The 13,150-nt window shown below is 43.2% G+C and overlaps 3 protein-coding genes across 3 annotated transcripts; 2 read left to right on the top strand and 1 right to left on the bottom strand.

Annotated features, from left to right (window-relative positions):
• Positions 1-59: 59 nt before the first annotated feature.
• serpina10b (serpin peptidase inhibitor, clade A (alpha-1 antiproteinase, antitrypsin), member 10b) lies at positions 60-2,251 on the top strand. The gene is made up of 5 exons (XM_024430193.2): positions 60-140; positions 400-1,044; positions 1,321-1,597; positions 1,703-1,850; positions 1,973-2,251. Exons 2-5 carry the CDS (start codon positions 450-452, stop codon positions 2,162-2,164), a joined length of 1,212 nt encoding a protein of 403 aa, XP_024285961.1. The 5' UTR covers positions 60-140; positions 400-449; the 3' UTR covers positions 2,165-2,251.
• A 282-nt stretch (positions 2,252-2,533) lies between these two features.
• On the top strand, positions 2,534-6,934 carry ddx24 (DEAD (Asp-Glu-Ala-Asp) box helicase 24). The gene is made up of 8 exons (XM_024430192.2): positions 2,534-2,633; positions 3,140-4,661; positions 4,815-4,968; positions 5,235-5,747; positions 5,889-5,964; positions 6,056-6,244; positions 6,361-6,490; positions 6,601-6,934. The coding sequence occupies exons 2-8, from the start codon at positions 3,143-3,145 to the stop codon at positions 6,834-6,836; spliced, it is 2,817 nt and encodes a 938-aa protein (XP_024285960.1). The 5' UTR covers positions 2,534-2,633; positions 3,140-3,142; the 3' UTR covers positions 6,837-6,934.
• Positions 6,935-8,455: 1,521 nt separating this feature from the next.
• On the bottom strand, positions 8,456-9,944 carry LOC112257156 (ubiquitin thioesterase OTUB2). Its single transcript, XM_042326281.1, has 3 exons — positions 9,855-9,944; positions 9,380-9,562; positions 8,456-8,841 (listed from the first exon to the last, which is right to left on the bottom strand). The coding sequence occupies exons 1-3, from the start codon at positions 9,942-9,944 to the stop codon at positions 8,566-8,568; spliced, it is 549 nt and encodes a 182-aa protein (XP_042182215.1). The 3' UTR covers positions 8,456-8,565.
• Between the last annotated feature and the right edge of the window lie 3,206 nt (positions 9,945-13,150).

The following is a 13,150-nucleotide window of genomic DNA, read 5'->3' as shown; positions in this document are numbered from 1 at the left end:
AAACCAAAATAACAGACTTGACCAGTTTGAGTAACCCTAGCCCATAGTTAATAGATAACCCTAAAGGCACACTTGCACTTTGTCTCCCCAAATAGTAAATGGAGGGTTTTGACATATCTTGCTGATACCCAAGCTGAAAGGTAGGTCTGTTATTGAGCAGTATATAACTATTTGTAATAGTATATGTAGGTATATTAGATAAGATATACATTGTTGCTTTAATTGTCGAAATGTGACTCTTATTTGGGAGTTGTGATATTGAAACCCTTAATTAGCAAACAAATTTATTTTGAAATGACTCCATTGAACTTTTTTCTGCCTCAGTTTTATTTGTGTATGAGTCCTGATACAATGTATTAGTTATTGATTCCAAACCTATCTCTTGCAATTTGCCCATAGTACTATTGCAGTACTATTGCAGGTTGGATCAAATAAGTCACCAAAGAACTATGATGATGAAGGTGGGACTCCTTTTCCTCCTGACCTATGTCTGCACCTTCACCCCTGTCTACCAAACTCAAGAGCGGAGCCCCAACATTACAGACCTGACCTACAAGAACATGGACTTTGCCATGAATCTCTACAGAAAGATTGCAGGTTACCATGATAAAAACATATTTTTCTCACCCCTGAGCATATCCACAGCTTTTGCCACCCTCTCCATGGCAGCGCAGGGTCCCACACGAGACCAGATAGTGAAGGGGCTCAACCTGGCCAACCTAGATCGGGAGAACCAGCCAGACATAATTCCAGAACTCTTCCAACACCTCCAAGGGAACATCACACAAGATGGATCATTGAAATTTGACCAGAGCACCGCCCTCTTCGTCCGCCTAACTTTTGAGGTAGAGAGAGACTACAGTGACCAGGTCAAGAAATTCTTCAACGCTGACATCAACAATGTTGACTTTGCAGATAGAAAAGCTAGCGTTGCCCTGATCAATGACTACATAACGAGAAAGACTGGTAACAAAGTCAAGGAGGTGGTCTCTAACTTGGATCCACTCACCCAACTCATGCTCATCAACACCATTTTCTTTCAGGGTGAGCAGCTATGTCATGCATTCTCTGATTTAAGCAGTTCCACCATATCATTTAAAAAACATAACATTTTACTGGTTAGTATGTTTAGTTTAGACTTGGGTCTACCATAATTGTATCCCATCAGTATATCTTATTTAAAGATATACTGATGGGATACAATTATGGTAGAGCCATGTTTTAATACATTTAATTTTCAAAGCTGAATTGCATTGCCTAAAATACCACAATAACACATTTTCTTCCCAATAAATATGCTTTGTCATATTTGGAATTTAGGTGAATGGCAAATGCCCTTCAACCCCAATCACACAGAAAATGGACGCTTCTTTATTGACAACTACAACATTGTCCAGGTGCCCATGATGTTTAGAATGGAGGATAAGTTCTACACAATGGATGACATTCCCCTGAAAGCCAAGGTGCTGAAGCTACCTTACCGGGAAGGCGTTTCAATGCTTATTCTGCTACCCAACAAAGGCCTGGATTATACCACAATAGATGACGAGATCACAACTAAGAGATTCCTCAGCTGGATCAAAAACCTGAAAAAAATGTAAATAGAAAAGTCAAGTGTATTTTGTGATGAAACATTGCAAAATTCCATTGGTTTTGTAAGCGTTTTTTTTGTGTTTTATGAAAGTTGTCTGTTACTTCACAGGAAACTGGAAGTTCAACTGCCCAAGTTCAAGATGGAGCAATCTTACGCCATGCACAGCATCCTTCCAGATTTGGGCATATCCAGTATCTTCCATGACACCGCTAACCTCACTAGGTTGAGCAAAGACCCAGGCCTGAAGGTGTCAGAGGTCAGTTGAATTAACAGGCCTTAACCAATTTCCATCTATATCAATTGAGAAATATATAATTAAATTACACACTGTAGATAAATAACAAATAACATATTATTGCAATGATAATTTGGTTGCAGGTGTTGCACAAGGCAGTGATTGAGGTGGATGAGAAAGGCACCACTGCAGCCGCTGCCACAGAAGGCACCATCACTGGATATGCCTTACCCTCTTCCTTCATCGTCAACCGACCATTCTTCTTTTTTATTTACCATGAGGCCACTAACAGCTTGTTGTTCATGGGCCGAGTGATTGACCCCACCAAAAACTGATTGTAAAGAGTACTATGTATTTGGTGTCTGGAGAGGTGTTGTACATGTAATATGTTCAGTTTGTATGTATTAAAAGGTGAACAGATATTCAAATGGTTTGGTGATCTTCCTAATATAAAGACTGTAACCTGAACATTTCAACCCTGCCTGAGTCCTTAAATTAAAGGCATGTATCACATATTATCTAAAAAATTCAGCAAATATGACCAACGTTAGAGTCCAATTAATGTTACATTATAGAAAACCTTTTCATATGTAGTATGTCTGATCTGCATTGTCAATGATGTCTTCTCCATCACTTCAGACACATTCCAGCAACACTGCTCTCTGCTCAAGCTAAAAGGTTACTAATAAAGTTTTTCAAACCACGTGATTACAAATGCCATGGCTGCGTCCTCGTGTCATATGTGAGTCCAATCAAGTCGTGTGATTTATCCTTATCGGAGGAAATTCCTGTGAACAGTCAAAGGTTGTTTATTTATTTTTTTATCTGTTTATGCAGCTATATTTCGTGAAACTGTATTGAATATTAATTAATTTGTGGTGCAGAGTGTTTCATGTGGACAGCTATAAAATAGCTAGCTACCATGCTGATGTTCTATCTAATATGTCAGACTGGCTAGCTTGGTTACACCTTTCAATTACTTATATAGTGAATACTTCCCGTTATTATATTTGTTTTCACCAGCTATAGCACGTACCAGTTAGAATACAGCAATTCAAGGGGTTTTATCTACCAGTAGCTGCTAGTTACAACTGATGCGTTTGTTGTCATCATAGCTAGCTAGTTTGCTAATGGCTAGCTACTTCAGCTACACGCTTTGGTTTAAGGACACTTTTTGTAACAATCTAGCCGGCACTTTGTACTGTACTAAGATCAAAATATCTAATTGGAATACACAGAATTGTTCATTTTTACTGTTGATCATGAATGTAGTCTTAATCATTCACTTTTTAACTGTTATCTATTCATAGAAAATGAAGCCCAACAGGAGCCAGATGAAAAATATGCGCCCTTTCTCTCGGCCGAAGTCAGCCAAACGGGGGATCCATGTGAAGGGCAGCTGGAAAGCAGTAGAACTGGACCCCAGTCTCTTCTCAGAAGAGGGCATGGGGGGACTGGTCTGTTTTGAGGAGCTGACAGACTACCGCCTGATAGACTCTGCCAAGGAAGAAGCTAAAGCAGAAGCGAAAGCAGAAAAAGATAAAAAGAAGAGAGAAGAAAGAAAAGAAAAGAAAAAAGCTAAGAAAAGAAAGGCTAGTGAGGGAGATAAGGATGGAGGAAAACAGGAGGAGGTATGTGAGGGAGGTAGTGACAAAAATGAAACGTCCGAAAAACCAGCTAGGAAGAAGAATAAAAAGAAAACAGCCCAACAAAATGATCCAACCACACAGGATGATGTTTCTGTGGACAGTAAAGTGAAAAATGAGGTGGTGAGGGACGAAGTCCAAAACCTTGAAAATGGTTCAGAGAACGTTGTGGTCAAGGAGGAAAAGGAAAATGCCCCTGAAGAAACTGTCTCACAAGATGCTGTTACGTGTACTGAGGATGCTCAGCCACAATCAAACACTACAATGACTGATGGCAAAAATAAGAAAAAGAGGAAAAAGAAAAGAAAGGTAGAAAAGCAGACAGTCCCAGAGTCACAGCTAGCGCAGGAGTCACAGACAGAGTTACCCCCTCAAGGCAAAATGTCAAAACTCTCCAAAAAGAAAGCAAAGAATTGGACCAATGCGGCGCGCTCTGGTTCTGACCAAAACTCAGATGTGACAGCGTGGAAGGATCTGTTTGTCCCTGACCAAGTGTTGAAGGCACTGAGCAGTCTAGGGTTCGGATCACCCACGGCCATTCAAGCTCTGGCATTGCCACCTGCTATCAGAGACCATATGGACATTGTTGGGGCCGCCGAGACGGGTAGTGGTAAGACGCTGTCTTTCGGCATCCCCATGATCCATCATATCCTGGAGTGGAAGAAGGGAGTAGATGAAAGTGAGGGGGTGACGGATGGCCAGACTGAGCCAGGAACACAGGTGGAAAGCTTGTACCTGCCTACTGTGGAAGAATCTGTAGAGACAAGTATTTCCATGGACACCAGCAACGAGGTCACTGAGCCAGCTCCAAAGACCAGTGCTGAGTCTAAAGCGGCCTGCACTGAGGAAACCACAGAGCAGGAAGATCCACAAGAGCAGGGGAGTGAAGATGTAGCAGAGGAAGACAATGCTGCTGATGACAAAGAAATCATTGAGGAGGGTGACGAAAAAACAATTGAGGAGGATGATGATGAAGAAATATATCAGGAGGATGAGAGTGACTCTGAAAAGATGGGGTGCGTCAAAGTCATCGAGAATATGGAGTTTGACTTTGACAACACAGCAGAAGAAGATGATACTCTGAAAGTCAGTGAGAAACAGCCATTGTTAGGGTTGGTTCTGTGCCCTACCAGGGAGCTGGCTGTACAGGTGAAACATCACATTGATGCTGTGGCCAAGTTTACTGGTGAGTGCGAAAGGCAGTGAGAAACCACTGATTCATAAAAAATGTGATAACCCTATTCATGAAGTAGGTGTGGGCTTTCAAGAATTTGATTTGAATGAGATTTCACAAAGCTATTTAAATTAATAGATTCAACTGATGTGTTCCTGTGTACAGGTATAAAAACAGCAATTGTGGTCGGTGGAATGGCTCAGCAGAAACAGATCAGGATGCTGAAACGGAGACCTGAGATCATCATTGCTACTCCAGGACGCCTGTGGGAGATGATCAAAGAGAGGCATCCACATCTGGTCAACCTAAGGCAGCTAAGGTATATAAAATACAAAATGTGTAGTTTTATGACATTACATGTAGTCCGTACTTGGCAACTAAAAGGTGAATTACCTACACCGCACATACAAGTAAACAGTAAGAGATCAGGATGAAGCCGTTTGTTTTGGTAGCGTCAATGTAATCAGTAGTGTGTTTAAATAGTTGGTATAATGCATATTCAATGCAGATGATTGTCCATATCTGGCCTGGAAAGTACATTTTTTTGCCTCATACCAGTCATGATTTTAATTTAATTTTTCATAGGTGTCTAGTCATTGACGAAGCAGACCGCATGGTGGAAAGAGGTCATTTTGCTGAGCTGGAAAGTCTGCTGGAGATGCTGAACACTGTCCAGTTCAACCCAAAGAGGCAGACATTTGTGTTCTCCGCCACCCTGACCATGGCCCACAGCTTGCCCACCCGTGTCCTGCAGAAGAAGGGCAAGAAGGTGGACCAGCGAAGCAAGCTGGAGGTCCTTATGGAGAAAGTTGGGATCAGGTCCAAGCCTAAAGTCATTGATCTGACCCGGAAGGAGGCTACAGTCGAGACCCTGACTGAGACACGGATACACTGTGAAAAGGAAGAGAAGGATTTCTTCCTGTACTACTTCCTGCTCCAGTATCCAGGCCGGACTATGGTGTTTGCCAACAGTATTGACTGCATCAAGCGGCTTAACTCTCTGCTGGTCATCCTGGACCGTACTCCACTGCCACTGCATGCCAACATGCACCAGAAGCAGCGCCTAAAGAACCTTGAGAGGTTCGCTGAGAGGGAGAGGTAAGGCATAGAAAAATGACATGTATATGCTGCAGGCTAGTTATTATCCATATCGGTTTAGTTATGGATTGGATTAGCCTTGAGTGGGTCAGCAAATTTGTCTAAAACTATTTTGACTATAGTATACATTGATGTTTACAGCTGTGTGCTCCTGACAACTGATGTGGCTGCAAGAGGGCTGGACATTCCAAATGTTCAACATGTCATTCATTACCAGGTATGCATTTTGACACCTTTGGTGGCTTCCTGTCATGCTTTGTCTCTGACAGTTATTCCTTAAATTAAGAACATTATTGTGTGTGTCTCAGGTTCCAAGGACATCAGAGACTTATGTCCACCGCAGTGGTAGGACAGCACGAGCTACCAAAGAGGGGCTTAGTTTGCTCCTGGTTGGGCCAGATGACATGATGAACTTCAAGAAAATTTACAGAGCTCTGGGAAAGGATGAGGAGGTTCCCATGTTTCCCATACAGAGCAAGTGCATGGCTGCCATCAAGGTAGGCACCTAACCAGGCACCTATATATCACATGATCAATCTGAGCTAGGAGCTGCACATATTTACTTCTCTTTCATAATATGACATATGGTACAATGTTTTGTCTACCTTGACAGGAGCGAGTCAACATGGCCAGGAAGATAGAGAAGATTGAGTTCCACAACAGCAGAGAGAAGCAGCACAACTCTTGGTTTAAACAAGCAGCAGAAGCTCTGGAGGTGGATCTTGATGATGATGTTTTGCTTGGTAAGACTACATAATTAAATGAGTTATCTAGGAGTGGGAGGTTGGCTCATGAGAAATCCAGACATTAAAGGGACTTACATCAATAGATAAGTGACATTTAATTTTTTCAGGGGGGAGGAAGGACGAGGAGGACGACAGGCAGCAACAGAAGATGGTGAAGGGCATGAAGAAGCACCTGAAACACCTGATTTCTCAGCCTGTATTTAAGAATGTGATGAAGACCAAGTACCCCACACAGATGGGTAAGCTCTCCCTGCCCAACATGCCCCTACATGGTTTGGAAACGGCCTTGACCAGTGTCTCCAATCAGAAGAAAAGACAGAAACAAAAGAAAAAGCAGCAGTAGTGTTAATGTGTAGTCTCAGTTAGAATGTCATTTCATTTTCATAAATGGAAATACAATGCAATTATTGTAACATTTTCACATAAAATGATTTTAAGATATCAGAGTCTTGTTTTTATTTTTTTGCAACATTCAAGAAAGTGGAGAGGAGTTAACCGCATTTGTTTACTGTACAGTACGTTCAAAGTATTCAGACCCCTTGACTTTCTCCACATTGTTACGTTACAGCCTTATTCTAAAATTAATCCAATAGTTTTTTCCCCGTCAATCTACAGACAATGCCTCTGATAAAGCAGAAACAGGTTTTTAGAAATGTTTGCGAATGTATTTTTAAAAAGTGTCCCATTTACATTAGTATTCAGACCCTTTACTCTGTACTTTGAAGCACCTTTGCCACCGATTACAGAATCTAGTCTTTTGGGGTATGATGCTACAAGCTTGGCACACCTGTATTTGAGGAGTTTCTTGCATTCTTCTCTGCAGATTCCCTCAAGCTCTGTCAGGTTGGATAAGGAGCGTTGCTGCACAGCTATTTTCAGGTCTCCAGAGATATTTGATGGTGTTAAAGTCCGGTCTTTGTCTGGGCCACTCAAGGACATTCAGAGACTTGTCCTGAAGCCACTCCTACATTGTCTTGCTGAGTGTAGTTGTCCTTCTCCCAGGTCAGGTCCTGAGCGCTCTGGAGCAGGTTTTCATCAAAGATTTCTGTACTTTGCTCTGTTAATCTTTCCCTCAACCCTGACTGGTCTCCCAGTCCCTGCCGCTGAAAAACATCCCCACAGCATGATGTTGCCACCACCATGCTTCACGGTAGGGATGGTGCCAGGTTTCCTCCAGATGTGATGCTTGGCTTTCAGGCCAAAGAGTTCAATATTGGTTTCATCGGACCAGAGAATCTTGTTTCTCATGGTCAGAGTCCTTTATGTGCCTTTTGGCAAACTCCAAGCGGACTGTCGTGCCTTTTACTGAGCAGTGGCACCTGTTTGGCCACTACCATAAAAGGCTTGATTTGGTTGCTGAGATGGTTGTCCTGGAAGGTTCTCCCATTCTCTCCATCCACAGAGGAACTCTGGAGCTCTGTCAAAGTGACCATCGGGTTCTTGGTCACCTCCCTGACCAAGACCCTTTTCCCCCGATTGCTCAGTTTGGCCGGGCGGCCAGCTCTAGGAAGTCTTGGTTCCAAACGTCTTCCATTTAAGAATGATGGAGGCCACTGTGTTCTTGGGGACCTTCAATGCTGCAGACATTTTTTGGTACCCTTCCCCAGATCTGTGCCTCGACACAATCCTGTTTCGACACTCTACGGACAATTTCTATGACCTCGTGGCTTGGTTTTGTTCTCTGCCATGCACTGTCAAATGTGGGACCTTCTATAGACAGGTGTGTGCCTTTCCAAATCATGTCCAATCAATTGAATTTATGACAGGTGAACTCCAAGTTGTAGAAACATCTCAAGGATGATCAATTGAAACAGGATGCACCTGAGTTTCATTGCAAAGTGTCTGAATACTTATTTACATAAGGTACTTTTTTTTTATTTTTAATATATTTGCAAAAATGTCAACCTGTTTTCGCTGTGTCATTATGGGGTATTGTATGTAGATACATTATTGAATCAATTTTAGAATAAGCAATGTAACAAAGTGGAAAAAGTCAAGGGGTCTGAATACTTTCCGAATGCACGATATTACAGAACAATGCTACAAACTTTTAAAAATATTTTTTTAAACTCTTAAAATAAATTATTAACACTAAACTTCCTGTAAACCTGAGATATGTGGAGTCCTTTATCAGGCCCCTCAATGGCAATGATGTGGGTAGAGAATGTCATAGTGGGCTGTTTTGTAGAGGAGGTGTAGGGAGGGCTGGGTTCCCTCTGGAATGGTGTGGTGGCCCAGACGCTGTCCGTCTCCCCCTCAGGCGTTAGCATCCACATTGCTTCCATTAAGGCCTCAGACAGAGCCAGGATATCTATGTGGTCACACTCCATTGCCATGGTTTCCACTTCCTGGATAAGTCAAGAATGGACATTATGTATCTACCCATGCAGAAACATGATGTGTGGTCAATACAAATGTTGATGGGTTTGATCACAAATTACAGTTAGCAAAAAAGTAACGTCAGTGAGTGGTCCCTGGCTCCAGAGTGGCACAGCGGTCTAAGGCACTGCATCTGTGCTAGAGGTGTCACTACACACCCTGGTTTGATTCCAGGCAGTATCACAACCCACTGTGATTGGGAGTCTCATAGGGTGGTGCACAATTGGCCCAGCATCGTTAGGGTTTGGCTGGGGTAGGCCGTCATTGTAAATAAGCATTTGTTCTTAACTGACTTGCCTACTTAAATACCCCATTTTACTCTCATTTATTGCACCAACACTAGAGAGCAGCAAAACGCTTTCAGACACTAGTTTTGAGTGCGAGAAACTCTTTGGGACAAGGTAGAATTGTCTACGGAAAAAATCAGCAGCACCAGGCACACTTCCATAGCATATTAATGAAACCGGAGACGATAGCAATATGGTATTGAGCGCAACTCATACTTACCTGAGTGCAGTAAACCTTGAGACTGCGTGCCTCCACAAAGTGGCTGAAGAAGTCTGCATGGTTTTGCAGGTAGGCTAATGTGAGCAGCCTTAGGTATTGCACCAAACTGTCAAAGGTAGTTTGCTCATTAAAGAGCTGGAGCAATGTCACCAAGCTCATCAGCTTCACATTGTTCCATAACACCTACAAACGAAAAGCTGAACCTTGATTTTAGAAAATAGTACCAAGGTAGAGATGCATGTACATTTACCATGTTAAGCAAGTATTTGAAAGAGTTCTCAGCAATGCCTTCAGACAATAACTCTGCCTCTTTGTATCACTGTTTCTTGGAATCTGAGAGACATTATGCATATTCCTCCATTATTTTGAAGTGGAAAAGCCACACGCAGGCAAAGGCACATTCTTGGAATCCAAAACATTCTACAAATGCACATGGCAAAGGCTATGTGTAGGAAGGAATTGACCTTTGCAAAGCTCTGTCCTTTTGTAACAATGATTCCAGGTGTCCAAAGCATAGGGTTCTGTAAAAGCAATTGCCATCTCCCCTGATTTCCCGGATGTACATATACTGGCTGAAAATGTCCATCAAAACAGAAGAGATGTTACTGTTTTTGAATTCGTCAAATTCCAACAAGTCATTTCATTTCACTAGCCGGTCTTATATTTTATTTAATACCTCTGATTTGACTAATTAACAGTTAGTCCATATCATTTATGGTAACACTTTTTTAGTTTCCTTGTTCAGTGTCATTTCATTACAATTGTTTCAATATAGCCAAGGCATATCTATCCAATGAAGTCGGGGATCTCACAGCAGACAAGTAAAGCTTTGTATGTAGGTAGCATCATCCACGTTATGTTCTTTGTCAGCCTTTTGCAATGGCTAGCTAGCTATATGAATAGGCATTACCCAATACCTTGCAGCTTCCTCCTCCAGTAGGTATTTCTTCTCTAATTGAAACAAACTGTAGTGCGTCCATCTGTGAAGAACAGTTGTTTGCCAAATTAATAGAAGTCTGTAAATGGTGTACAGACAATAGTAAAAAGTCATGCTTTGTTAATTCCTACGTTCAAAATGTTTTGTTGCTAAAAGATAACATTACCATACCTAAGGCGTCTCAAAGAATAGTCATAAGACAAACTAAACAACTTCTTTGCTCACTTTGAAGACAATACAGTGCCACTGACACGGCCCACTACCAAAACCTGCAGGCTCTCCTTCACCGCAGCCAACGTGAGTAAAACATTTAAACGTGTTAACCCTCGCAAGGCTGCTGGCCCAGACGGCATCCCCAGCCGCGTCCTCAGACTAGCTTTGAGAGACTAGTCAAGGATCATATCACCTCCATCCTACCTGACACCCTAGACCCACTACAATTTGCTTATCGCCCCAATAGGTCCACAGACGACGCAATCACACTGCCCTAACCCATTTGGACAAGAGGAATACCTATGTAAGAATGCTGTTCATTGATTACAGCTCAGCATTTAACACCATAGTACCCTCCAAACTCGTCACTAAGCTTGAGACCCAAGGTCTCGACCCCGCCCTGTGCAACTGGGTCCTGGACTTTCTGACAGGCCGCCCCCCAGGTGGTGAGGGTAGGAAACATCTCCACCCCACTGAACCTCAACACTGGGGCCCCATAAGGGAGCGTTCTGAGCCCTCTCCTGTACTCCCTGTTCACCCATGACTGCGTGGCCATGCACGCCTCCAACTCAATCATCAAGTTTGCAGACGACACTACAGTGGTAGGCTTGATTACCAACAACGACGAGACGGCCTACAGGGAGGTGGTGAGGGCCCTGGGAGTGGGGTGTCAGGAAAATAACCTCACACTCAACGTCAACAAAACAAAGGAGATGATCGGACTTCAGGGAACAGCAGATGGAGCACCCCTCTATCCACATTGACGGGACAGTAGTGGAGAAGGTGGACATTTTTAGGTTCCTCTGCGTACATATCACAGACCAACTGAAATGGTCCATCCACACAGACAGCGTGGTGATGAAGGTGCAACAGCGCCTCTTCAACCTCAGGAGGCTGAAGAAATTTGGCTTGTCACCAAAAACACTCACTTTTACAGATGCACAATTGAGAGCATCCTGTCGGGCTGTATCACCGCCTAGTACGGCAACTGCTCAGCCCACAACCGTAAGGCTCTCTAGAGGGTAGTGAGGTCTGCACAACGCATCACCGGAGGCAAACTACCTGCCCTCCAGGACACCTACACCACCCGATGTCACAGGAAGGCCAAAAAGATGAATGACAACGACCACCCGAGCCACTGCCTGTTCACCCCGCTATCATCCAGAAGGCGAGGTCGGTACAGGTGCATCAAAGTTGGGACCGAGAGACTGAAAAACAGCTTCTATCTCAAGGCCATCAGACTGTTAAACAGCCACTTTAATAATAAAAAATGGGATGTTATAAATGTATCTCTAGTCACTTTAAACTATGCCACTTTATATAATGTTTACATACCCTACACTACTCGTCTTATATGTATATACTGTACTCTATACCATCCATATACAGTGGGGATATACAGTGGGGAGAACAAGTATTTGATACACTGCAGGTTTTGCTACTTATAAAGCATGTAGAGGTCTGTAATTTTTATCATAGGTACACTTCAACTGTGAGAGATGGAATCTGAAATGAAATGTAAAGAAAATCACATTGTATGATTTAAGTAATTTGCATTTTATTGCATTTTTACAGATCCTTCAGGTTTCGGGGCTGTCACTGGGCAATACGGACTTTCAGCTCCCTCCAAAGATTTTCTATTGGGTTCGGGTCTGGAGACTGGCTAGGCCACTCCAGGACCTTGAGATGCTTCTTACGGAGTTACTCCTTAGTTGCCCTGGCTGTGTGTTTCGGGTCGTTGTCATGCTGGAAGACCCAGACACGACCCATCTTCAATGCTCTTACTGAGGGAAGGAGGTTGTTGGCCAAGATCTTGCGATACATGGCCCCATCCATCCTCTCAATGTGGTGCAGTCGTCCTGTCCCCTTTGCAGAAAAGCATCCCCAAAGAATGTTTTCACCTCCATGCTTCACGGTTGGGATGGTGTTCTTGGGGTTGTACTCATCCTTCTTCCTCCAAACACGGCGAGTGGAGTTTAGACCAAAAAGCTCTATTTTTGTCTCATCACACCACATGACCTTTTCCTCCTCTGGATCATCCAGATTGTCATTGGCAAACATCAGACGGGCCTGGACATGCGCTGACTTGAGGAGGGGGACCTTGCGTGTGCTGCAGGATTTTAATCATGATGGCGTAGTGTGTTACTAATGGTTTTCTTTGAGACTGTGGTCCCAGCTCTCTTCAGGTCACTGACCAGGTCCTGGCGTGTAGTTCTGGGCTGATCCCTCTTCTTCCTCATGATCATTGATGCCCCACGAGGTGAGATATTGCATGGAGCCCCAGACCGAGGGTGATTGACCATCATCTTGAACTTTTTCCATTTTCTAATAATTGCGCCAACAGTTGTTGCCTTCTCACCAAGCTGCTTGCCTATTGTCCTGTAGCCCATCCCAGCCTTGTGCAGGTCTACAATTTTATCCCTGATGTCCTTACACAGCTCTCTGGTCTTGGCCATTGTGGAGAGGTTGGAGTCTGTTTGATTGAGTGTGTGGGCAGGTGTCTTTTATACAGGTAACGAGTTCAAACAGGTGAAGTTAATACAGGTAATGAGTGGAGAACAGGAGTGCTTCTTAAAGAAAAACTAACAGGTCTGTGAGAGCCTGAATTCTTACTGGTTGGT

Source organism: Oncorhynchus tshawytscha, linkage group LG08 (genome assembly GCF_018296145.1).
Source record: "Oncorhynchus tshawytscha isolate Ot180627B linkage group LG08, Otsh_v2.0, whole genome shotgun sequence".
NCBI classification, from domain to species: Eukaryota; Metazoa; Chordata; class Actinopteri; order Salmoniformes; family Salmonidae; genus Oncorhynchus; species Oncorhynchus tshawytscha.
The sequence above is the reverse complement of the archived record's forward strand: the minus strand, read 5'-3'. Positions and strand labels throughout refer to the sequence as shown.